General features: G+C 44.5%; 2 protein-coding genes across 11 annotated transcripts in view; one reads left to right on the top strand and one right to left on the bottom strand.

Annotated features, from left to right (window-relative positions):
- The window catches only part of URB2 (URB2 ribosome biogenesis homolog), a 43,074-nt gene extending 18,990 nt beyond the window's left edge, over positions 1-24,084 (bottom strand). For 2 of the 4 annotated variants that reach the window (XM_064282916.1, XM_064282919.1), the window contains exons 1-4: positions 23,994-24,084; positions 16,249-16,387; positions 13,801-13,977; positions 2,079-5,397 (exon numbers count right to left, since the gene is read on the bottom strand). In XM_064282916.1, coding sequence (XP_064138986.1) covers positions 2,079-5,397; positions 13,801-13,977; positions 16,249-16,374 — 3,622 coding nt within the window. In that variant the 5' untranslated portion in view covers positions 16,375-16,387; positions 23,994-24,084. Of the gene's footprint in view, positions 1-2,078; positions 5,398-13,800; positions 13,978-16,248; positions 16,388-17,625; positions 23,831-23,993 lie in introns of those variants that run through there. The other 2 variants (XM_064282918.1, XM_023554240.2) reach the window with 2 other exon arrangements.
- Positions 24,085-24,274: 190 nt separating this feature from the next.
- TAF5L (TATA-box binding protein associated factor 5 like) overlaps positions 24,275-26,435 on the top strand; it is a 31,623-nt gene continuing 29,462 nt past the window's right edge. For 2 of the 7 annotated variants that reach the window (XM_064282926.1, XM_064282920.1), the window contains exons 1-2: positions 24,286-24,403; positions 24,763-24,811. In XM_064282926.1, coding sequence (XP_064138996.1) covers positions 24,809-24,811 — 3 coding nt within the window. In that variant the 5' untranslated portion in view covers positions 24,286-24,403; positions 24,763-24,808. Of the gene's footprint in view, positions 24,404-24,762; positions 26,028-26,435 lie in introns of all 7 variants that reach the window. The other 5 variants (XM_064282924.1, XM_064282922.1, XM_064282923.1 and 2 more) reach the window with 5 other exon arrangements.

Genomic DNA, 26,435 nt, shown 5'->3' with positions numbered 1-26,435 from the left:
CTTGGAAACCCTATGGGGCGGCTCTCCTCTGTCCTATAGGGTCTCTATGAGTCGGAACTGACTCAATAGTTTGGTTTTGGTTATTCTACTGTCAGAAGGCATTCTCTATAACAACTCGTCTTTATGAGCTGAAATTACCTCTAAGTTGCCCCCGAGGGTACAGGGATAGCCCTGCTGGCTCATCTGCTGCTGCTCCCTGGTTATGGAAGGGACTGGAACACATCTCTGCTTGCCCAAAGCCTTCAGCCACTTCTCACCTGCATTTTGTCCCCACCCTTTTCTAGGCAGAGCCTAAAAGACCAGGGTCACCGCTAAGATGTACAAGGCCTGGGCCCACTGGCAAAGCTCTGGGCATGTGGTCTAAGGGACAGTGCAGCAGCCAGGCCTCACTCATCCTCTATCCAGGACCCCAGGCTTCCACTGCACCAACCACAGCTGGGCATACTCTGCCCCAAGTCAGAAGCACCCAAAGTCCAGGAATGATACAGCTGAGGTTTAAGAATTACTTAAACTCACAGGGTGGAAGGGAAAAAAGGGACACAGTGTTCTGTATAAACAGGGGCAGGGGAGCCTGGGCTTCAGACCTTCAGCTGTCATCTCTCAGGATGTTCAGTGAAAGCTCAGTAACTAGTCATAATTAAAGACTATAGTTTAGCCCTCGCTAAGGAGGTGAACACCATACAGCAAGAGCTGCTGACAGAACAAGCCAGGACAATGTGATACCAAAGTCTTTTTAAATGAACCCACAATCAAGCCAGAGAGACAGAACGGTTATTGACAGGGAGACAATAGCCACATTCTTCAGGCCACAGCACTTAAATTCTGGCTCTGGCCCAGGCAGACCAGGTGGCCTTACTTTCCAGAAGGCTACACTTAACTCTTATGTATCTGAAGCACAGCCTGTGATCCCTCAATCAAGAAATCTGAGCGCACAGGGTAGCTTTGCATAGCTTATCTACAGGGAAGCAGAAATACAGTCATGTATCTTAAGGGTTAGGCTTGGCTGATGGACCCCAATCTTCATCAAAAGGCTATCTTAACTCTAACCCCCACCCTCAATAACAACCCAAAATCCAAAATAAACAACAACAAAAACAAACATGCCAAATGTGGTAGGTGCTATCTTTCAACAGGGAAAACAAAACCCTTGCTGTTGAGTTGATTCTGACTCATAGCGACCCTATAGCACAGAGGACAACTGCCCCACAGGGTTTCCAAGCAGCAGCTGGTGGATTCGAACTGCCGACCTTTTCTTAACCACTGTGCCACCAGGACTCCTTAAATAGGAAAGAGCCGACCTATTAACCTTTAACTTAACTACAGAGGATAGAATCTTTATGCACGAAGGCAGTGCTTCTGTGCTGCAGACCCGATTAGGCTGCCCTGGGAGGGTGACATCTGACTGTAGATGAATCACAGCTGGCCTCTGCAGAACAGAGTGTCCCCTCAGACAATGAACACCATGGGCACTGACAGCCGCTGGTCACCGCACTGAGGGCGAGGGCTGCTGACCAGAATAAGGTACCGCTCCCACCCTCACGGGATTTTATGAGGTTCCCTATAAATTACTATGCATTTCAAAAAGGTTGTCAGATTTTACATTTTTCTAAGTCAATTTATGGCACCTACGATCCGATACTGAAAAGCCTACTACTAGCGGTGAAATTCTCTCAGCATCAGTGATATAAAGGCTGTTTTATCTATGTTAATCATTAGGGGCCAAGACAAGTTAAAGACTGAAAAAGAAGAGACTTATATACGATGATTTCCAAAACACTAAGTGAAAAAGCAAGGTGTTGAGCAATGTATGTAGAATGCAGCCATTTGTGTAAAAAGGGAAAATTGCTTATGTGTGCATAGAATATCCATACATACTGGAAATGAATTCCTGGGAGTCAGGGCTGGAAGCGAGACTTTTCATGGCTTACCATTTTGTACCTTTTGACATGCATTCCACATGTTAATTTATTACCTGGTCCCAAAACAGGAGGGTGGAAAAACTCGCCACACAGGCCCCTTAAAAAAAGCTGCCTTTTATCACAAACTCTACAAAACTCGCTCAGGAGAAAATGCCATACCTGTAAGAATTCTTCTCACAGAATGAAACGTGGAGGTAAAAACGGAGTCCTTCTTGGGATGGAGTTCTGGGGCCAAAAAGAAGAGAGTTAAAAACCGCAAGGCTGCCTGAAAGGCTGGAACGTTGGCTGCTAGAGCCGGCAACTCTGACGCTATCTGAGAGTAGACGGTCTGGTATAGTGGAACCAGCACTTTGTCTGTCACTTGGGGAGTCTCTGCCTCTCTCTCCCTAGAGTGCTGGCTCATGTCTGCTTCCAGGAGGGTGGTGACGGATGAGAGGAGGGCCGGGGGCAGGCGCCGGCCAGAGGCCCCGGGCTCTAAGCAGAGCTGCAGCACAGCCCCCGTCTGCAGAACAGCCTGCTGCAGCAGCTCGGGCAGCACCTCGGAGGGTTCCCGGTGCTGCTTCCGTTCTCTGACAAACGGCCCCAAGACTTGGCACAACTTAGTTAAGGACACCAGCAGGAGCTGCCTGCCCAGACAAGTCTGGTTTTCCTGCGGGTTGCCGGAAGCTGCTTCGGTGTCTGGTCTGCAGCTTGAAAGAAATGCGATGATTTTCCCAAAATTGAGCACCAAGCTCAGCTTCACCTGGATGAGTATCTGCATCAGCTGTTCTAAGAATGTCCCGATCTCTTGCAGAAATTCCAACCACGAGGGGTCATCTGTATCAACGAGAAATCGGCTACTGGCTTTGAACAAGGAGGTCAGGATGATCTGAAAAACATCACTGGCATACATGATCCTGAACACCACACGGGCACTCTTTCCCCTCTGCAGGAAACCAAGAAGCCGGTAGCAGGTCGTCAGAAACTTGAGGGGCAGTGAGGGGCAACTGCTCCCCAGCCTGGTGATGGCCATGGACAGTAACAGAAGAAAGCAGTGCAGGTGATAGGCTGCCAAGAGACTGTCCAGCTGCAGAGCAGAAATCACTTCCAAAAGCTCCAGGATGCTTTCCAATTGTCCTCCATCCAGCTCGATGGGGCAGTCACCCTTGACCAACGATAGCAAATTCTGGGCAATTTCTCCTCTTGGCTCTATACGCTCAGGTCCAACATTTGCTAGTCTGTTTTCCCAATAAGCCACAACTGTGTGGTCCTTTTCAAAAAGCCAGGGTAGCTGCTGACTGAGAAGACCCACGTCACTCTGGGCACCAGAAATCAGAATGTTAGTACATCTTGCAATTACACACATTAAGAAAACAGAATGAAGGGGCTGCATTTCTGGAAAGAGAGGGCTGTGAAGAATGGCCTTTGATAGCTTTTCAAGGGTGATACAAGGCTCTTCATCTGCTGGGTTTTCTGGGGCTTTGCTCTTTGGTAAATTCCTTAGCAGGACACTAGCCAGGTATCTCACATCATCCTGGCAAAGGTAAGATATCAAAATTGTGAGATTTGAGGCAATCAAGTACCAGTGTGCTATGGGGTAGGTGAGAGTACTCACGGTCCCCACATGGCCATCCCAGGAAGCCATCGTCCTTTGACTCAAGCTCTCTTTGCCAGAACGAAGAATGTAGGCAGCATCATATCTCAAGGTCTGGAGCGCTTCTTCAGACTGGAAACCAGCTTGCATTAAAGTCCTTTTCATCTTCTGCAGATACAGCTGTTCTAGGCAATACCTGCCAAGAGAGTCAAACTGAGCTGTGAGCTTTTCTATCTTCTTCCAATGTTTCGTTTCTATACCTGGGAGCAAAGAATGGAGGTTTGAGCTCTCCAGAGCAACACCTGTAAGGGGCCCGGATACAGAGTGATATTGGCTACAGTTTAAACTCAGCATTGTATCCACCTGGGCCCACGTGTAAGCAAGCAGCAGTGCAGAGTCACTAACCTTCTGTTGCCACAGGCTGAGTGCTGGGCCCTGGGGGTCAACGAGAAGGCAGAGCAAGGGCTGCACCAGCCTGTGAAGCATGCTCTCCATCAAACACTGAGTCCGTCTGACCACAGGCAGCGGGGTGCTGCTGTCCGGGCTTCTCATGTTGAACATGACACAATGTAGCACTGAGCTCAGTGACAGCGACTTCAGGGCCATGTCGGTGTCACCTAGCAAACAAGGCAAGACCAAAGACTGGAACTTCTCCAACACAAGGGCCCACGTGTCCAAGATCTGATTTGGGGGTAGCTCCAGAAGGCATTCACGGAGCACCAAGGAAGGGCCTGAGGACAGAAGAGGCTGCCTCAGCTCCTCAGCAGCCGGACGACAGAGCACATCCAGAACGCCCTTGAACAACCAGGGCACTTGTCGGAGTTTGGCATAAGTCTGGAACAGAGTGTTAATAAGCACCTCCTGAGCTTTCTTGGTTCGAAACTCTGTGACTTCTGCATCAACCCATGCTGCGGCCACCAGGTCATCCAGGTCTGGCTCCAAAATCAAATGATTCAGAGAGATCAAAATCTTGAGACAGCGGAACCAGGCTGGCACTGATGCTTGCGAATGATTTATCAGCAACTCGGCCAGACGGCGGTAAAACTGGAACTGAACCTCCCCGTGCCGGATCCTGTCGGCGGCAACGTTGTAGATGTTGTAGTTGACCACTACATTTAGAAGCTGTTCCACGACCAAAAGTTCTGTGGTCCAGTCTGACGTGGACAGGGCTTTTACCTGTTCCTCCTCTAGACGTGAAATTCTCAAGCAGCCAAATAGCTTGGGGAGCACATGGAAGCACAGCAGTTGGTTCCCCTCCTTGAAGTAAGACTCTAGAAAGAGCCTGTATAGCAAGGCCACTGAGCTGGCCACAACAGTTGCCTGCAGGGATGGCTCACAGCAGCCAGCATCTACCAGCTTGGCGACCATGGTGTCAATGGGTGTCAGAAGGTTTTTCATAGCCCCCATCTTTGCATTGCCTTGCTGCTGTTCTAGGAGCTCTTCTTTATAGGAAGAAAGCAGCTCGGGCTGAAAAGCTCCGCCTCGAAGCAGGGCCTCTATCTGATTCCTAATGTCCCGGCTCAGGGCCTGCCGCAGCTGTCCCTGGCCGCCCTGCGCCCACTGGCCCACCGAGAGTAAGTGTCGCAGGACCAGGCAAGGCTGGAACAGGTGCCCGATCATTTCCCCAAAGGCACGTTTCGGGTTTACCTGCTGCTGCTGGATCAAGAGATAATGGCCAAAGGCCAGGTGGATGACCTCGAACAGCTGGGCTACCACAGCTCCTCCTGGCTGCTTGCAGGCTGACCGGCACAGCTGGCTCAGGAGTGCCACCATCAGCTCCTGCTTGGCGACATAAATGACAGCAAGGGCAGGTGTTGAAAGGATGCTCCGGCAGCAGCTCAGGACAGCACAGATGTTTCTCTGGGATCCCAACAGGGAGAACTCGGCTATTCTTTCATTTATGATCTGAAGATTTAAAGAATAAAGAGAGGTCATTACTAACTTATCACCCTAATCCCACACATACACAATAAAAGTACATCGGGATCAATGAACTCACTCCTTGCCTTCAGCTTGATGAGAAAGAATGCCTGTGTGATCATATAAATCACCTGACATTTGCTCAGTGCTCCAAGGGAAGGCAAGTACCTCTTCTAATTACATAGCAATCTCCTACCAACATAAACAGGGCAGGGACCAATATCCTTGTAAATCTGCTGCCCCTTGTTGAAGAGCTGCGGTTTGTAAGCTTTCCATTCCAATGGTTATTTCTTCTTAAATCCTAAACCTACAATTCAGCTTAGATGCTACAAAGTGGACGGTACTTTAGGCCTGACCAAAATATATTTTCATAGTTAATTAAACTTTTTCTATAGCAAAAACAAAAAGTACCCTTGAAAAGGAGAGCAAATGTTGCCAATTACTACTTATTATGGAATAGACCCACAGTCTACTGCTTCTGAAACTCCCAAATTCATCAACACCAGAAATTAACGATGGCTGGGCAGATTCCTAAATTCACTCATGTTGACTTGCTTCCACCTTTCAGAATCTAAGAATCAAATCTGACCTGGTTCAAAAGGGCCACATAAACCAGAGACTCCATCAGTCTGAGACCAGAAGAACTAGATGGTGCCTGGCTATCACCAATGACTGCCCTGACAGGGAACCCAACAAAGTCCCTGACAGACCAGGAGAAAAGTGGGGTGCAGAACTTAAATTCTAGTAAAAAGATCAGACTTAATGGTCTGACTGAGACTGGAGGAACCCCCAAAGTCATGGCCCCTGAATACTAGGTTAGCCCAGAACTAAAACCATTCCCAAAGACCACTCTTCAAACAAAGATTAGACTGGAATATAAAATGCAAAATAATACTCATGAAGAGTGTGCTTCTTAGTTTAAGCAGATACACCAGGCCAAATGGGTGGCTCCTCTGGGGAGGCGGGATGAGAAGGCAGAAAGGGACAGGAGCCGGTTGAATGGACATGGAAACCCAGGGTGGAAAGGTGGAGTATGCTGTCACATTGTAGGGACTGCAACTAGTGTCACATGACAATACGTGTACGAAATTTTGTATGAGAGATTAACTTAAGCTGTAAACTTTCATTTAAAGTATTATAAAAAAAAAATTTGTCCTGGTTGCTAAGCCATCAGTTGCTCAGAGTTAGGTACTATTATCTCCACACAAGTAACTACCGGTGGTGGACCTTACAGTCACTCTGGAAATGCTGAAACAAAAACGGTTAAGTCCTTTAATGCCAACAGACTACCACAGTGGTCTCCAAACTGTTCCACATTCACACCCAGTGTGTGTGATTTGTTTATAAATCATAGGCATGTACTACAGAACTCATGTTTTAGATAAGTTATATAGGAAATAAGTTATAAAACACACACTAAAATAAAAATTAAATAAGCATGATGTTTAAGAGATGGTTTAAGATTTTCTTTCCACCACTTGTCCATCAGTCTGTTGTACTGTGGTGGCTCATATGTTGCTGAGGCAGGGAACTATGCCACCAATATATCAAATACCAGCAGGGTCACCCGTGGGGAACAAGTTTCAGTGGAGTTTCCAGACTAAGACAGACTAGGAAGAAGGACCTGGTGATCTACTTCTAAAAAAACTGTTCAGTGAAAACTTTATGGATGGTAGTGGAACACTGTCTGACACAGTGCCAGAAGATGAGCCCCTCAGGTTGGAAGGTGCTCAAAATATACCTGGGGAAGAGCTGCCTCCTCAAAGTAGAGTCAACCTTAACGATGTGGATGTAGTAAAGCTTTCAGGAGCTTCATTTCCTGATGTGGCACAACTCAAAATGAGAAGAAACAGCTGCAAACATCAATTAAAAAAAAAAAAAAAACCCCGTTCCTGTCGAGTCGATTCCGACTCAAAGTGACCCTATAGGACAGAGCAGAATTGCATCATAGAGTTTCCAAGGAGCGCCTGGTGGATTAGAACTGCTGACCTTTTGGTTAGCAGCCAGAGCACTTAACCACTACGCCACCAGGGTTTCCATTAATACTGAGGATGTAGAAATCACGAAGTATGAATCTAGGAAAACTGGAAGTCAGAAAAATGAAACGGAGAGGGGTGGAGCCAACATAGCATGCCAGAGAGATACATTATGCCGTCCCTCTGCAGCAAAGACGTGAGAAACAATAAAACAGATAAACATCAGTCCTAGAACCCTAAGCATCAAATGAAGGGATAAACAAATAGATCAAACACCAAATGGAAGAAGAACCTGAAGGAAAACAGAGAACATGCAGAGATATGGAGTGAAGTCCCCCACCAACTGAGATGGCACAACATCGCCAGCTTGGAGCACAGTGACAACCACGGACAGGGAGTACGAGAAGGGAACTTCACAGAACTCCCAACAGGAGACAGTGCCCTCCCAGAGAAATATGCTTTCCAACCCCTTATGCTTCTGCCCTGTACACCACCTCCACCCCTCTCAAACGGCCACGCTGAGATGCCTTGGCTTGACAGCTACCAGCCTGCCGCCCGCCCGGATCCACCCCGGCCCTACCTGCTGGCTCCTGCCATGTCATTTTTTATTCCCTTTCCTCTTTTTCCTTCTCCCTCCTACCTAGCCCATACCTCAACTCTACCCCTTTCTGTCAGGCCAGGCTGTGCCATCTTGGCTAGACAAAGCTAAAGAGATACTGGCCCCACCCACCAGCTACTGCCAAGCCATTTTTCTTTTTTTAATTTTTCCTCTTTTTCTCCCTCTTTCTTCTTTTTCTTTCTCTCTCCCACCTAGCCAGCACCTCACCTCCACCCCTTCCCACTAGACCATGCCATGCCACCTTGACTAGACAAGGTTAAAGAGACACCAGCCTGCTGCCAGCTGGGGTCTGCCCACACCCACCTGCCAGCTCCAGCCACATCATATTTTTTATTATTATTTTTCCCTTTCGTCCTTTTCTTTCTCCCTCCCACCTAGCCCGTACCTCACCTCTACCCTTTCCTGCTGGGCCACTCCACACCACCTTGGCTAGAGAGGCACTGGCCCACTGCTAGCCCAGGTCTGCCCAACCCCACCAACTGACTCTTGCAGCAACATATTTTTTTCTTTTCTTTCCCCCTTCCACCTATCCTCGTGCCCAACCTCTACTCCTTCCCACAGGGCAACAACGTGTGGCCCTGGCTAGAAGGACACAAGCCCAAAGCCAGTCCGGGTCCACCCCGCTACCCACCTGCTGGCTCCTGCCATGCCATTTTTTCCCCCTTTCTTCGTTTTCTTTCTCCCCCCCACACAGCCCAGTACCTCACCTCTACCCCTTCCCGTTGGGCCATGCTGCACTGTTATGGGTAGAGAACTGACAACCGGGGTCGCTCCAGGCCCACTGCCAAATCCCACAGCACCTTGTTTTTTCTTTTTTCCCTTTCTTCCTTTTCTTTCTCCCTTCCCTCCTTTTCTTTCTCCCTACCACACCTCTACCCCCTCCCACCAGCCCCACAGCAGGTAGAGAGCTACTGGCCCACTGCTGCCACATTTCTACCTGCCCCTGCCATGCCATTTAAAAAACTTTTTTTTATCTGTCTGTCCGTCCATCCATCTGTCCATCCATCCACCCATCCATTTATTTTCTTCCCCTCCCACCTATCTCCATAAGCCACGTACCCCCTTTCTGCCAGGCTACACCACACCACCGTGGCTAAAGAGCCACTGGCCCACCACATATGCCACGTCTCCCCCTTTCTGCCAGACCCCATGTCCCCCTGCCCCACCCACCAGCTATGTCCTTTTTTTTTTTTTTCCTTTCTGTCTCTTTTCTTCTCTTCGTTTCCCCTATCTAGCCCCATAGGCTACCCCCTCTCTTCCCACTAGACCTCAATGTACTGCCATGGCTGGAGCATTCCTGGCTCAGGCCTGCCTCCCTGGGCCCACATTGCCCACCCCCCCGCCCCCGCCGCTGCTACTCGACCAGCTGCTCAACAGAAGGAAGTGAGCTCGTACCACTGTCTGTCCGACGCCCCAGCCTATCTTGCAACGGGCTGTGAATGCTCTCACATCACTGGACCAACACCAGGAGGCAGGCAGTGCCCACCCAGTCTGCCCTCAGCCACCTTACCAAACCAGTATACAGTGAAGCAGGCTCGTCTTGTCTGCTGCTGCCCTGCCCACCCAGACAAGGTGGTGAAAGTTATCATACCCACAGATGAGCAAGCAACAAAGCACATCCAGCCCCACACCATGACATAGCAAAACAAAACAAAGAAGCAGGACAAAACAAATGAACAATCAATAAAGAAAATAATACCTTAATATCTCAGAGACAGCAGACAATAACAACACATATAATAAAAGCAGACAAGACGGCTCTAGCAAGTGACTAAAATAAAGAATCAGACGACCTTCTAGTAGAAGAAAAGGCAGTGAAATTACCTGATACGGTATTCAAAAGACTGATATCTACTGCACTCCAAGAGATTAGGAAAGAAATTAAGGAAAACACAGACAAAACGATAAAAACAGCTAAAATCAAGGAAAACACAAAGCGTCTGGGGTCTTAAAAGCTTGTGAGCAGCCATCTAAGATACATCTATTGGTCCCATCCTGTCCAGAGCAAAGGAGAATGAAGAAAACCAAAGACACAAGGAAAATATTAGTCCAAAGGACTAACGGGCCACAAGTACCACAGCCTCCACCAGCCTGAGCGCAGAACAACTAGATGGTGCCTGGCTACCACCATCGGCTGCTCTGACAGGGATCACAAGAGGGGTACCTGGACAGAGCAGGAGAAAAATGTAGAACAAAATTCAAATTCACACACACACACAAAAAAAGACCAGACTTACTGGTCTGATAGCGACTGGAGGAACCCCTGAGACTATGGCCTCCAGACACCCTTTTAACTCAGAACTGAAACCACTCCTTAAGTTCCCTTCAGCAAAGACTGCACAAGTCTATAGAACAAATAATAACACACGTGAGGAACACGCTTCTCAGTTCAATTATGTACACAAGACCAAATGGGCAACACCTGTCCAAAAGCAAAGACGAGAGGGCAGAAAGGGACAGGAAAAACATACAAATGGGAATGGGGAACCCAGGATGGGGAAATGGAGAGTGCTGACACAGTGTAGGGATTACAACCCATGTCACAAAACAATTTGTGTATAAATTGTTGAATGAGAAAATAATTTGCTCTGTAAACTCTCACCTAAAGCACAACTAAAAAAGAAAGTAAATAACACGGATAATGGAATTAGCAGCCAAGAATACTGAAACCAGTTATTATAACTATATTACATATGTTCAAGAAAGGGCAGGAAAGATTGGATGTGGCAAGTAGAGACATGGAAGATACAACAAATTCCAATTGAAACTTCACAACAAAAAATGCACTGGATGATATTAATAGTGGAATAGGCACTGCAGAAGAAACGAGAGGTAAATTTCAATATACAGCAATAGAAACGGCCTAAAATGGAATTCAGAGGAAAAAAAGAATTAGAAAATAAAAGGGCATCAGCAAGCAATGAGAAAACCCAAGGAGCATGTAATCAGAGCAATGTATAGTTAGAATCTTGAAAGTGGGGAGTGGGAGTGCAAAAATATTTGAAGAAATAACCCTCAAATTTTCAAAGGTCTCCAAATTTTAAGCACAGAGATGTAAAAAGCTCAATAAACCCCAAGCATAAGAAACATGAAGAAAACTACACCAAGACATACCCTCAACAAATTGCTTAAAACTAGCAACAAAGAGAAATCATTAAAATCAGCCACACACCAAAAAGACCTATGACAGAGGAACAAATGTAGTAATGACAGCAGTATTCTCGTCAGAAACGACACAAGCCACAAGAGTGCGACACACATGCTTAAAGTCCTGAAAGAAAAAACTGTCAACTTCATATTCTACACCCAGAAATGAAAGCAAAATGATAACATTTTTAACAAACAGTACATGAAGGAATTCACTGACACCAGATCTGCACAAGAAACGTGAAAGGAAATCATTTAGGCAGAAGGAAAACGATGTCACGTGAAAAAGTGAATCTACATAAAGAACACGAGAAATGGTAAATATGCGGTAAACATAAAATCCTCAAAATTATTTTTTAAATCTCTTTAAAAGATAATAGACTTTTTAAAGCCAAAAAATAAAAGTAAGAAAGGCAATATTGTGTGAGATTCACAGCATATGTGGAAGAATATGTGTATTATCGACTGAATTGTGTCCCCCCAAAAACACGTGATGTAGATCCTAACCCTCTACCTGTGGTTATAATCCCATTTGCGAATGTGTTTTCTTTGTTATGTTAATGACACAGTATTAGTGTAGGGTGTATCTTAAATCAATCTCTTCTGAGATATAAAAGAGATTAAACAAGAAAGTGAGCAAGCAGGGATAGGTGCCATGCTACGTGACGATCATTCAGGAGCCAAGGAACAGAAACTGGACAAGGACCTTCCCCTGAGCTGATAAGAGACAGAAAGTCTTCTTAAACCGGCATACCGAATTCTGACTTTTAACCTCCTGCAAGAAAATTAATTTACGTTTGTCACAGCCAAAAAAAAAAAGAAATCGAAAGACTTATTGCATTGGGCAAATCTGCTGCAAAAGATCTCTTTAAAGTGTTAAAAAACAAAGATGTCACTCTGAGGACTGAGGTGAGCCTGACCCAAGCCATGGCATTTTCAGTTGCCTCACATGCATGTGAAAGCTGGACAACGAATAAGGAAGACCAGAGAAGAGTTGATGTTTTTGAACTATGGTGCTGGTGAAGAATATTGAATATACCATGGACTACCAGAAGAATGAACAAATCTGTCTTGGAAGAAGTACAGCTAGAATGCTCCTTAGAAGCAAGGATGGCAAGACTTTGTTTCATGTACTTTGGACATGTTGTCAGGAGGGACCAGTGCCTGGTGAAGGACATCACGCTTGGTCAGTGAAAGAGGGGAAGACCCTCAATGAGATGGACTGACACAGTGGCTGCAACAATGGGTTCAAGCATAACAACGATTATGAGCATGGTGCAGGACCGGGCAGTGTTTTGTTCTGTTGAGGATGGGGTCATTATGAGTTGGAACTGTCTTGACAGCACCTAAACAAGATTCTCTTCTCTTTCACTTCTCAAAGGATAGTTTTTGAGTAATCCACTTTGGCGACCATGGGTCGATTGTATTTAAAAAAGTGACGTAATTTAAAGACCCACTAAAGCCTGTGACCCATCAGGCAGCTAAGCTATTTAATCCTTCACTGTAATGAGCCCTTCTCCACTTCCTTTTTCTGCCTTCAGGCTCCTGTGCGTGAGGCTCACAGTGGTTCACAGTGTGGGCTTTGTAATCAGGTAAATCTAGGTTCAAACCCCGGCTCCGCCACTTACAAGCTGTGTGATTTTAGGCACTTAAACCTCTGAGCTTCGTTTCCTCATCTATAAAATGGAGGTAAGATCCTTAAACAAAACCATGCGTGGAAAGCACTTTAGGCACAGTTGCCGGAGCTTACTAAGCGCTTCCTGATGGTGGTTTTATTGTCACTATTCTCATGGTATTCCAAAATACTCGATTTCAACAATGAAGCCCATGCTTCTGAGCTGAGGCTTCAGAATCACTTAGAGTTAAAAACCTTTGAGGAAATCTATATTTAGATTTTGGCCTTTCATCTTTCTCCAGGCCCAAGAGAAAGGCTGAAAAGCAAAATCACAGAGTAGTGTAATTTGCTGGCTACCTTTTCCAATTAAAAAGGTAACCAAAAGCCTGTTTATGAAATAGCCCCAAACTTTTCTTGAATATTAAATATCAAAAAGTGCTTAGTACAGTGTAAGCATATAATGGGCACTCAGTAAATGACAGCTGTCATTATGACTCTAGCAATTATTATTTCCCTCTCCTCCCCTACCTTAACATTCTTGCATCTTCACATAACTGATCCTAAAACAAATAACTTTCCAGTAGTATTAACTGCCTAACCTTTGACTGAGATTGTGCTATTTTAATAGAATCAAATCTATTTTCAGAACTTACCTGTAACTTCTAAAATTACATTTACATAGACTAACTCAAGTTTCATATAACTTCCAAATTAAAAATGTCACATAACCTGCTATTGAGTCAGAACCACAATCTCTGAGTATCTTTCTACCCAAATTCGTACTCTGAAACATTAAAATGAATCAATTTTGGACACCAGGATTCATTTGCCTGTGTAAAATCATTTGGCGGCAAAGGCGAAAGAAGGAAAATGCTACTAGGGGAGTAGTGAGGAAGAAATGTGGTACATTCGTAGAGGCAAAAATTCAAGAAAGCCTGGTAGGTCTCACATCTCCCAGGAGGCTGAAAACAGGGAGTCAACTGAGACACACGCAACACACACAGGATTGTTCTAAAAAGACTGTTAATTACCTTGACTAGTGAAATCTGAAGGTTAATCGTCTTTCCATTCTTGAGGAGACTCTGCAATTTTCTGCTATGTAGAATGTTATCTATATAGATCCACAGCCTTTCGACAATGTCTTCCTCCAGTTCAAGTTTTTTCTTATAAAATGCAACCAATGACTGTCTTGCCCAATCAAGTAATACCTGAATTTGGAGGAAATGTACTCTGAAAATAAATGAACTTCTCTGGCAAGAGATATTTTTACATTTAGGGTGATATTCAAGTCATAACCAAATTCAACTCCCAGAAGAAAAAAATTGTCCCTAAAAACTTACCTTTGGTAATATTATATTACATAAATGTTTTGGTATCTTAAAATGTTTATTATCAAAGAATCAATATAAAGTTGGAAAAATGCTTTAATTTTTGTCTCTGTCTATAGCCAACAAATAAATTTTAGGTGAAACGCTAACATGTCTTATCCCGTTCTCTCAAGTTACACTATGTTTCAAAAGTCATAAGCACAACAGCAATTGCTTGGAGTGATGGTTAAGATTGTGTGTCAACTTGGCTGGGCCATGATTCTCAGTGTTTTGGCAGTTGTGTAATGTTGTGATCACTTTCCTGTTGAAATCTGATGTGTGATCACCCCCATGATGGAATCGACTGAGTGGTACTGGCAGGGGTGGGGCCTGTGGTGGCTCACCACCCCCTCAGCCTTCATCTCTCTGCCTTCCACGGTCTACTTCCTTTTCCTGCTCACCTTGCAAAGGTTGTTGGCTTGTTCTGGATCCAGCAGCTGTCTCTTGTCTGACCTCCGGTTCTTGGGACTTGAGCTAGCAGCTCACCTGTCCATCTTGGGATTCGCCCATCTTCATGGCCTGCGAGCAAGAGTCCTGCTCCCCAACCCACCTATCTTGGGTTTGCCTGTCCCTGCAGCTATGTGACTCAGGAAAAACCTGTCAACCTTGGGGATTACTCAACCGTCAAAACCTGTGAGCGGGATCCCTGCTCTCTAACCTGCTCATCTTGGGTTCACCAGCTTCTGGGACTCCATGAATTGGCAAAGGACTCTATCATGATCCAAGGACTTGGGACGTTCCAACCCCTGCAACTGCGTGAGCTCTTTCCTTAATATAAAAGTCTATCTGTATATATTTATACGCATTACTGGTCTTGCTTCTCAAGAGAACCCAGCCTAAGATACCTGGAATGGTCAAACAAACAAAACAGTTGCCACTGAGTTGATTCTAACTCATGGCAACCCCAGGTGTGTCAGAGCAGAACTGTGTTCCATAGGGTTTTCAATGGCTGATTCTTTGAAGTAGATCGCTTGTCCTTTCTTCCAAGACACCTCTGGGTAGACTCAGACCTTCCAACCTTTCAGTTAGCAGCCAAGTGTATTGACTGTTAGTACCACCTAGGGTCCAGAGAGTAAGCTCCAGAAGACTAGGGCTTATGTCCTGGCTTTTTGACATCACCTGCAGCTAAGCTCTAAGTCTACTTACCTCAACTAGAAAACAGTCCGTGTGAAATAATGTATGAGTGCTTTACAAAAAGCAGTGTTGTCTATGGACAGTTTCCATTACTGTGACATGTTTCTTTATTCATAAAACACTGGGGAAAGGCAGTGAGGTCTCAGTTCATGCTATAGAACTGTCATAAAAGTATAAATGAGGACAGATGCTAGAAAGAAAAAAATAAAACTCTTGGGATAAGTATGATGGAGGCCTTGATCAAATCATCTGCCACCAACTTCCCCTTCTGTCTTATTCTTATGCAGCACTTACAAGGTGACTATCACACTGCCAAGATGATCCTCCTGTATGCAGCTAGGTTTAGAAAGCAGTAGATACAACAGTTGACCGACACACTATACTTTGTCATCATTTAGCACGTGTAAGCCATCGTTGATACACTTTGTGCTGTAAGCATCTGGGTTTATGTTAGTCCAATTTCATGAGCTCATTGACCTGGTATCTCTCTTCTATTAACGGTATCATCTGGCCAAATAAGCTTGAGAAATGTTAACTAAGAGCAAGTCATTCTTGGTAGTTTCTCTACTTCCCAATTTTTAATTTATCACATGCCAAAGATTTTTAACAAAGCACCAATAAGCAACTGCTTATAGTGCATCATTTTGGATTTACATACAAATGGAACTAACTACAGGCTTTCAGAACCTAACTTCTGTAACCTAATTCCCAATTTGTTCATTAGTACATATACTTAATTTGTAATAGAAGTAATATTTCCTAACATAAAAAAATGCTACATGAGGTTTTATAACAGAAAAGCTTTGTTAATGAAAACACCTGACTCATTATTTCAACTGACATTACCTTTAACTTTCAACAAAGTTTCCTCCATTAAATATCAATATGCAACTTACACGTGCAGTAGCTGTTTTAGGTTTTAAAAATACAAGTTTCAAAAAAAAAACATATATATGGGTAAGTTTCACTTTAACTTACTTGTTCTTTATTTGGAAGGAAGCACTGGTGGGAAATCCAAGCAAAGTGAGCTAGTTTTAGTTTATCTTCCCAGGAAGTTGTCTTGCTTTTAAGCTTAAAGGAAATGCCAGAATAAACAGCAGCCATTGCTACACTTTACCTGTAATTAAGAACAACAGAACCACAGTTACCAGAGGAAAGGAAATAATAAAGGTCAGGGCAGAAATAAATGAAATAGAAAACAGAAAAACAACAGGAAGAATGAACAAGACTGGAAGTTGGTTCTTTGAGAGGCCCAGTAAAGTTGATAAACCAATGGCCAAATTGACAAAGGAAAAAAATGACAAGATGCAAATAACCAAAATAAGAAATGAGAGATGGGTGACATTACAATAGAACCAACTGAGATAAAAATGATCATAAAAGAAAATTATGAAAAACTATACCACAATAAGTTTGAAAACCTAGAAAGGATGGGCAAATTCTAGAAACACACTACCTACCTAAACTAACAAAAATAGAGGTAGAAAATCTATACAGACCCATCAAAAAAGAAGAAATTGAAGAGGTCATTAAAAAAAAAAAACTCCCCAAAACAAAAAGAAGACATGGTCCAGATAGCTTCACTGGAGATTTCTACCAAACATTCAAAGAGGAGTTGGCAGCAATTCTACTCAAACTATTACCAGAAGATAGAAAAGGAAGGAATACTCTCTAATTCATTCTACAATGCCAGCATAGCCCCAATACCAAAGCCAGGCAACACCACAAAAAAGAAAATTATAGTCCAATATTCCTCATGAATATAGACATAAAAATTCTCAACAAAATTCAACAGCATATCAAAAAAATAATACATCATGATCAAGTGGGATTCATACCATGGATACAAGGATGGTTCAACATTAGAAAATCAATCAATGTAATTCACCACATAAATAAAACAAAAGAATCACACGATCATCTCAATTGACACCGAGAGGGCATTTGATAAAATCCAACACCAATTCCTGATAAAAACTCTAAGCGAAACAGGAACAGAAGAGAAATTCCTCAACATAACTGAGTGCCTACGTGCAAAAGCCACAGCCCACATTTTCATCAGTGGAGAAAGGCTGAGAGCCTTCCTCTTGAGGACGAGAACAAGACAAGGATGCTCTTTATCACCACTCTTATTTAATATTGTATTGAAGTCCTAGCCAGAGCACTAAGGCAAGAAAGGGAAATAAAGGGTATCCAAACTGGAAGGAAGAAGTAAAACTATCATTTGCAGACGACATGATCCTATACATGGAAAATCCCAGAGGCCACACAAGAAAGTGGAGTAACAGGAGGTGTCTGCTATAACAGAAATACCAAAAGTGGATGGCTTTAACAAAGAGAAGTTTATTTCCTCACAGTAAAATAGGCTAAAAGTCCCAATTCAGGGTGTCAGCTCTAGGGTAAGCCTTCCTCTGCTGGCCTTCTCATCAATCTTCCCCCAGACTAGGAGCTGCTCCATGCAGGGACCCTGGGTCCAAAGGACGCACTCTGCTCCAGGCGCTGCTTTCTTGATGGTATAAGGTCCCCGACTCTCTGCTTGCTTCCCTTTTGTTTTATCTCCTTTAAGATAAAAGGTGGTGCATCAGGGATGTGACCTTATAAGGGTGTTACAATCCCACCCTCATCCTCTTTAACATAAAATTACGATCACAAAATGGAGGACAACCACATAATTCTGGGAATCATGGCCCAGCCAAACTGAAACACATTTTTCGGGGGATATTATTCAATCCATGACAGGAGGATTCAGCAAAGTGGCAGGGTAGAAGATCAACACACAAAAGTCATTTGGGTTCTTCTACACTAATAATGAAGATTCCAAAAAGGAAATCAAGAAAACAATACCATTTACAACAGCCCCCAAAATAATAAAATACCTAGGAATAAGCCTAACTAGGGACACAAAAGACTTATACAGGAAAACTATAAAATACTACTGCAAGAAATGAAAAGAGATTTACATAGGTGGAAAAAATTCCTTGCACATGGATCATTAGACTTAACATTGTGAAAATGTCAATACTATCAAAAGTGATCTATAAATATAACACAATTCCAATCCAAATCCCAAGGACATTCTTTAATGAAGTGGAAAAACTAATCTCCAACTTTCTATGGGAAGGAAAAAGGCCCCGAATAGCTAAAGGAAGACTGAAGGGGAATAACGTCGGAGACCTCACATTTCCCAATCTCAAAACTTACTATAAACCAAAAAAAAAAAAAAATTAAACCCATTGCCGTCGAGTCGATTCCAACACATAGTGACCCTATAGGACACAGTAGAACTGGCCCAAAGGGTTTTCAGGAAGCGCCTGGTGGATTCAAATTGCCAACCTTTTGGTTAGCAGCTGTAGCTCTTAACCACTACGCCACCAGAGTTTCCAAAACTTACTATATAGCCATGGTAATCAAAACAAAAAAAAAAAAAATTTTTTTTTTTTTTAATCAAAACAGCCCAGTACTGGTTCAATGACAGACAAATGGAATACAACTGAGAACCCAGAAGTAAATCCACCCATCTATAGGGCAACTAATCTTCAACAAGGGCTCAAAGTTTATTCAATGGGGAAGAAACAGTCTCTTTAACAAATGGTGCTGGCAGAGAACTGGATACCCACTTGCAGAAAAATGAAACAGGATTCATACCTTATACCATGCACAAAAACTAACTCAAAATGGATCAAAGACCTAAATGTTAAAGTTAAACCTATGAAGTTCCTGGAAGATACCACAGGGACAAAACTAGGAGACTTAATATTTGGCACAGCTTGTCAAATACAACTAAAAATGCAAAAACGACAGAAGATAGATAACTGGGACCTCCTAAAAATTAGATACCTATGCTCATCAGAAGGCTTTACCAGATGAGTGAAAAGAGAACCGACGGACTGGGAAAAAATCTTCGGCAATGCATATCTGATATGGGACTGATCTTTAAAATACATAGAAAACTTAACAACAAAAAGACAAACAATCCAAGGACATTAACAAACACTTCACCAAAGAGGACATTCAGGGGGCCTATAAATACATGAAAAAATGCTCATGATCATTAGCCATTAAAAAAAAACCTGTTGCCATCCAGTTGATTTCAACTCATAACGACCCCACAGGACAGAGTAAAACTGCCCCATAGGGCAAAACTACGAGATATTACCTCAGACCCACAAAAATGGCAATGATAGGAAAAAAAAAAAGCAGAAAACAAATGCTGGCAAGGTCGTGGGGAGATTGGAAGTCTTACACATTGCTGGTGGGATTATAAAATGGTACCACCACTATGAAAAACAGTATGGCACTCCCTCAGAAAGCTAAAAATAGAAATACCTTATGATCCAGCAATCCAACTCCCAGGTATATATCCAAGAGATGTAAGAGCAGTGGCACGAATAGACACATGCACACCTACGTTCACTGCTGCATTATTCACAATAGCAAAAAGAAGCAAAACAACCTAAGTGCCCAACAACAGATAAATGGATAAATTATGGTACATACACACACTGGAATACTATGCAACTACGAAGAATAACGAGGAGTCCACCAAACATCAGATAACATGGAGGAACCTGGAGGACATTATACTGATTGAAGTAAGTCAATCACAAAAGGACAAATACTATACGGTCCCACTATTATAAAAAGTCAAGAACAGACATACACACAGAAAGCAACACTTTGATGGTTACCAGGAATGGGAGGGTGAGAAGGGGGAAATCACTTTCTGGATAGTAGATACTTGTTATTTTTGGTGAAGGGAAAGGCAATACCAAATATGGGTAAAGTCAGCACAACTTGACCAAGGTAAATAAAAACACTGAGAAATACAAAAGAAAAAGGGACAATTTTGGTGAATGCTATAACACACATAATTTTGGAACAACAGTAACAAGAACCAAAATACGTGGTTACGTAGGTAGATATGTATGCACACGTGTGTAAGAAGGCATGGGTGAGTAAATGCATGTGCACGTATAGGTGTATCTATGTTGTTGTTGTTGTTAGGTGCCGTCGAGTCGATTCCAACTCATAGCGACCCTATGCACAACAGAACGAAACACTGCCCGGTCCTAAATCATCCTTATAATTGCTGTTATGCTTGGAGAAGGACATCATGCTTGGCAGAGTACAGAGTCAGCGGAAAAGAGGAAGACCCTCAACGAGGTGGACTGACACAGTGGCTGCAACAAGCTGTTATCTATAGGCATGTGTACATACATGTTTGTGTGTGCTGCAGACAGATCCATAACAAAGCACATATGGGCACATTTATGGAGGCTTCCCAGATATATCCAAACTCACGGGATCAGTTTACTGGGGTAAAGGGCATGGGATCATAGTCTCAGGGACAACTTAGTCAACTGGCATAACTTAGTTCATAAAGATAATGTTCTACATCCCAGTTGAATAAGTAGCGTCTGAGGGCTTAAAAGCTTGCAAGCAGCCATCTAAGATACAACTATTAGTCTCTACTCCTGTGGAGCAAAAGAGAATGAAGAAAATCAAAAGCTCAAAGAAGAAACTAGTCCACAGGACTAACAGCCCACAGAAATCATGGCCTCTTCTAACCTGACACCAGAAGCAGATGGTGCCCGGCTACCACTACCGACTGTTCTGACCAGGGACACGATAGAAGGTCCCAGATAGAATTGGAGAAAGATGTAGAACGAAATTCAAACTCCTAAAAAAGTCATCACCCAAAAATACCCTTTGAACTTGGAACTGAAGCTACTTCTGGAGGTCACCTTTCTGCCAAATAGTAGATTGGCTTTTAAAATAAACAATATCAACCGTGAGCAACGCGCTCCCTTAAACAATCAGGAAAGGTGTGCGTCAGGGTTGTATCCTTTCACCATACCTATTCAATCTGTATGTTGAGCAAATAATCCAAGAAGCTGGACTATGTGAAGAAGAACGGGACATCAGGATTGGAGGAAGACGCATTAACAACCTGCGTTATGCAGATGACACAACCTTGCTTGCTGAAAGTGAAGAGGACTTGAAGCACTTACTAATAAACATCAAAGACCACAGCCTTCAGTATGGATTACACCTCAACATAAAAAAAACAAAAATCCTCACAACTGGACCCATAAGCAACATCATGATAAATGCAGAAAACATTGAAGTTGTCAAGGATTTCATTTTACTTGGTCCACAATCAAAACCCATGGAAGCAGTGGTCAGGAAACCAAAGACGCACTGTACTGGGCAAATCTGAGGCAAAAGACCTCTTTAAAGTGTTAAAAAGCAAAGATGTCACCTTGAAGACTAAGGTGGGCCTGACCCAACCCGTGATGTTTTCAATAGCCTTATATGCACGTGAAATCTGGAGGATGAACAAGGAAGACCAAAGAAGAACTGACACCTCTGAATTATGATGTTATCGAAGAATATTGAATATACCTTGGCCTGCCAAAAGAACGAACAAACCCGTCTTGAAAGAAGTGCAACCAGAACGCTCCTCAGATGCGAGGACTGTGCATATAGTCAGAAGTAATCAGTCCCTGGAGAAGGACATCATGCTTGGTAAAGTAGAGGGTCAGCGAAAAAGAGGAAGACCTTCAACGAGATGGACTGACACAGTGGCTGCAACAATGGTCTCAAGCATAACACGGATTGTGAGGATAGTGCAGGACTGGCAGTGTTTCGTTCTGCTGTACACGGGGTCGCTGTGACATGGAAACGCCCTGATGGCACCTAAGAACAACATAGGGAACCAAACAGTCAGCATTTACCCTAAAGCAAAGATGAAAAGGTAAGGAGGGAAAGGGAAGCTAGATCAATGGAAAGAGAACAAACAGAAATGAAATAATGAGAATACTGATATATTGTTAAAATTGTATCATGGAATAATTTGTACAAAAATTGTTAAATGGGAACCTAATTTGCTGTGTGTAAATTTAACCTAATACACTCACATACAAAACCCCAATGGAAAAAGCGCTGTATATGATCAAACTCAACAAGCACCAGAAAATGAATAGTGTATACCTTATTGTCTACATAACATTTACCCAAAAAACCAGACTGCCATCAAGTCCATTCCAACTCATAGCGACCCTATAGGACAGAGTAGAACCGCCCCATGGGGTTTTCAAGGAGTGGCAGGTGGATTTGAAGTGCTGACCTTTTGGTTAGCAGCTGTACCACTTAATGACTGTGCCACTAGGGCTCCAACATAACATATTTAACGAACTAAAGCACATTGACAAAACTTCTGAAAATAGATCTACACATAAGATGCCTGAACCCAAAAATTTTCTGGTGGAAATTCAAACAAAAGCAAGCAACATATGGATCACACACATGTATAAATATTCCTGCTGTCCTCAAACTCAAGAGTTTCCCCAGAAATGAGTGTTCAAGAATTCAGCTGGGGAAAACATTTTGTTTCAATTACTTGTGGAAAGAGGTTTGTCAAACATGGTTTTAAATTAAAAAAAAAAAATTTAAGCTTTTGCACAAATTTTCTAAAATACACTATGCACTATGTATTAGTACCAAACCCCAACCCAGTTCCGTCGAGTCGATTCTGACTCATAGTAACCCCACAGGACAGGGTAGAACTGCCCCATAGAGTTTCCATAGAGCGCCTGGTGGATCTGAGCTGCCGACCCTTAGGTTAGCAGCCATAGTACTTAATCACTACGCCACCAGCCTTGCGTATGTACCAGCTCCATTAAACAGGTCAAAGAAATAAAGAAGCTACAATTGGGAGAAGGTAATATTTCCCCAAGTGAAAAAGAAACATATTAACCCAATCCCAATAGAAATATCATGATTTTAGTTGCATCAGTAATTTCCCACCACAAATTTATTCATTTATGTATAAACTTAAAAGCACTGATACACACTGCTTCCTAAAAGACTGCAAAAAGCATATAATTAAAAGCTGTAAAAATAGAATGCAATAAATTCATGGAAAAAAGCAAACATGCCAACCACCTACAATTATAAAACTGACATAAACTTGGCTTCTAGTTCCCTGACAGTTAAAAAAGGAACCATACCAGGTTAAATCATTTCCCTTATATAAAAGTAAACAAGCCTGTTCAAGAGAGAAAATTTTTCATGATACCTCGTAAAATCATCACAAATAAAAACAAAGTAGAACACAAATACCAAAAAAGATTGCAGCCCTATGATTCTAATCTAAGTTCTGTCAAAGCAAAAGCATTTGGCTGGATCTAGTCAGCGTTTTTCAAATCCAAGGGTCCCGAAGCCTTCGAGACCTTCAGAAGGTATTCTCAGGAAGCGTGTGGCGAAGGAGCGAACCCTGAGGAACATTTAAGGTCCGCACAGCACCCGTCAATCGGTTCACTGCCGAGAACAGGTGCAGTCACGTCCTGTCAGTTTCTCTGTGATGTCAAAACGCTCAACACCAACTGAACAACTATCTCCTAAACTTCTAAGCGCACCACGTTCGCCTGCCATCGCGCCGGCTCCAGGGGCCTAACGAGCGTTTGCTGCACTGGCTAAGGACGCCCGGGGCGCACTCCAGGGCCCCCAACGCCCGACCCGCTCTGGTGGGCTCGGCTCGTCTTGGCAGGGCGGCGGAGAGCAGTCCAGCTCCGGCAGCGACCCGGTTAGCACCAGGCGCTAAGACACGGCCCCAGCGAAACGGCAGGAGCCCCAGGGAGTCGCCGCAAGCAGGAGAAGGGCGAGCTGCAGCGAGTCCCGCCGGCCGCGCTCAGCACTGCGGCCCGGGGGTCGGCGCTCACCTGGCCGCCCGCTCCGGGCCCGGCTCCGCGGCTCCGCCGGCAGCACCACGTGGGAGACCCGGCCCGAGCTTCTTCCGCCCCGACGCCGGCGGGGGCGGCGCGGGGGCGGGACGTCGGGCACGCCAGGCATCGCCAGCCGAGCGCCGAGGCGCCTCGCCCATTGGCGGAGACGGTTGCGCGTTGAGGGCCAAGCGGCCCAGCCCCGCGGGCCCGCTCCGTGTCAGTCAGTCATGGAGCGGCCGCCCGGAGCCGCCGCGCTGGCGGCGCGGAGCGGGGAGCGGGGGCCCGGCTGAGCCGGCGGTCGGAGCGAGGACCTGTCGCAGAGACAACGGAGGCGGAAGCGGCCCGATCCCGGAGGCGGCGGCGGCGGCGGCGGCGGCGGGAGGAGCCGGAGCCGCCTGGGATGTTCAGTGAGTGCGGGGCGCGCGGGCGGGCGGGCGCGACGCGGAGGGCGCGCGGGCGGGCGGTGTCCCGGGCCGGAGCCGCGAGGCCTAGGCGGGGCGCGCCGCCTGCCGTCGGCCGCGTGGGGGCGGGGAGGCGCGGAGCCCCGGAGCCTGCTCCCCGCGCGCCGCGCTGGGCCCGGCCGCCGCCGCCGCCTGCGTTCCGCGGAGGCGCTTGCTGCTCTCGCCCGGGGCTGGTCCTGCGGGTGGCTCCGGGGCCGGGGAGCTGATGGGAGGGAGGCAGCTACGGGGAAGGGGTCGGAGCTGGACGGCCGAGCGCGCCGCGCCGCGCACCAGAGCCCAGAGCCGCGTTTCTTCTTCTTTTAAAGGAAAAACGAAGTGTCCTTTGGACAAACTCAGGATGAAACTTAGCACATGGTAACTGCGCGTGGATGGATGTGAGACCCATCTCCTGCGTGCGACACAGTAGATCTCGAGTCGGACTAGTTGCTGGAGGATACTGACCTGCAAGGCTGCCTTCTAGGTTTTTTAACGAATGACAGCTGCTTAACATTTGTACGTTTAGGGGATAGTCTTACTTTACCACCTTCTACTCGCAAATCTCCAGGGCTTTTCAAAATATGATCAGATAAGACGGTCTGAAATGAGTTGATGGTTAGAAATCGTGGTGTCATTTTAGACTTAGCGGAAGTGGAGTACAGGCACGCTTTATGCAATTCTATCAGTTGTGAAAGTGTTGTTATAATGTGGATCTCACAACTTGTATTGTTTTGGGATCAGAAAGTAAGTCTGCCAGTTCCGTTTAGCGTTCATCTTAAATTACCTCAACTCTGACCTTGCAGATTCAAATCTCTCAGTGGTAACTCCCGCTAAGAAACAGTTGGGCGCTGTGTTGAGAAGACAGTGAGGGCGGAGTTTGCCTCCTGTTAGGTGATACAAGTGAGTACTTGATGGGGAGGAGGGCGATACGAGGTGGCTCCACAGCCTTGGTCACAGCCCTGCTGAAAGTGGAGTAGGAAGGGAAATTTAACTTATGTTTATGGGGTAAGTGCATCGGGCCATATCTTTAAACTGTGGGAAGGTTCATTAGTGGATAGAACTTGGTAACCAAGTAGACCTAGGGTTGAAACTATGTATCCATCTATGTAACCTCTCTGGGCCTTAATTTACTCATCTGCAAAAAGGAGTAATGCCTGATAATTTACAAGTGGACTTTAAAAAAAGAGAAACAAAGAAATATGTGCCCCTGAAACTATTGCCCTGAGATAGTCTTTAAACCTTAAACCAAAAATATCCCCAGAAGTCATCTTAAAACCGAACAGCTTAACTAGTAAAAAAGGCCTGCCTTGAGCAGTGCGCGCTTTAGAGAATTAATCTGTGTGGGATCAAACCGACAACAGATAGGAACCTTAGGGGGCATGTGAGTTTGTGATAATGAGGGAGGAACGACTCAGAAAAGGAGGGTGAGAATGGTTGCACAATTCGAAGAACGTAATCAGTGTCACTAAATTGTCCATGTAGAAACTGTTGAATTCGTGTATCTTTTGCTGCGTATGTTCTCAACACCAACAACAAAATAAATAATATCTAGGGGAAAAAAGACTGCGAAAATACCTGACATTTGAAAGACTCTGTAAGTATCAGCTATTATAATTTCCTTCTGCAAAATGCCTTCTGGGTTCTTTGTAGACTGAAGTTTTTTGTGTTAAGTGGGCTGCATACTAGCTTTGGTTTTCTTTATGAATTATAAATCCTCCCTGCCTTGAAAATCAGTGTTAACTAGAAAAGCAAAAGGTGGGCTTGCCTTGAGTGTTTTTCCTTTTCATCAATGATTAGTGTCTCTTGGAATAGTTTTGTTGTTCCTGTCTCTAAATGTAGGGTTTGTGTGTGTTTCTGTGATTCTGAAACTAGGTAAAGGACTCACTTCACTGCTCAGTAACTTTGTTGTTGTTGTTGCAAATGGTATGCTAGGACCTATAAAGAACATCTTTGGGGGCAGGGAGGGGTTTTGGTTTTTGTTCATTTGTTTTAGCTGGAAAGG

This window comes from Loxodonta africana, chromosome 3 (genome assembly GCF_030014295.1).
Source record: "Loxodonta africana isolate mLoxAfr1 chromosome 3, mLoxAfr1.hap2, whole genome shotgun sequence".
Lineage (NCBI taxonomy): Eukaryota > Metazoa > Chordata > Mammalia > Proboscidea > Elephantidae > Loxodonta > Loxodonta africana.
Note: the sequence above shows the minus strand (reverse complement) of the source record. Positions and strands in the feature narration are given on the sequence as shown.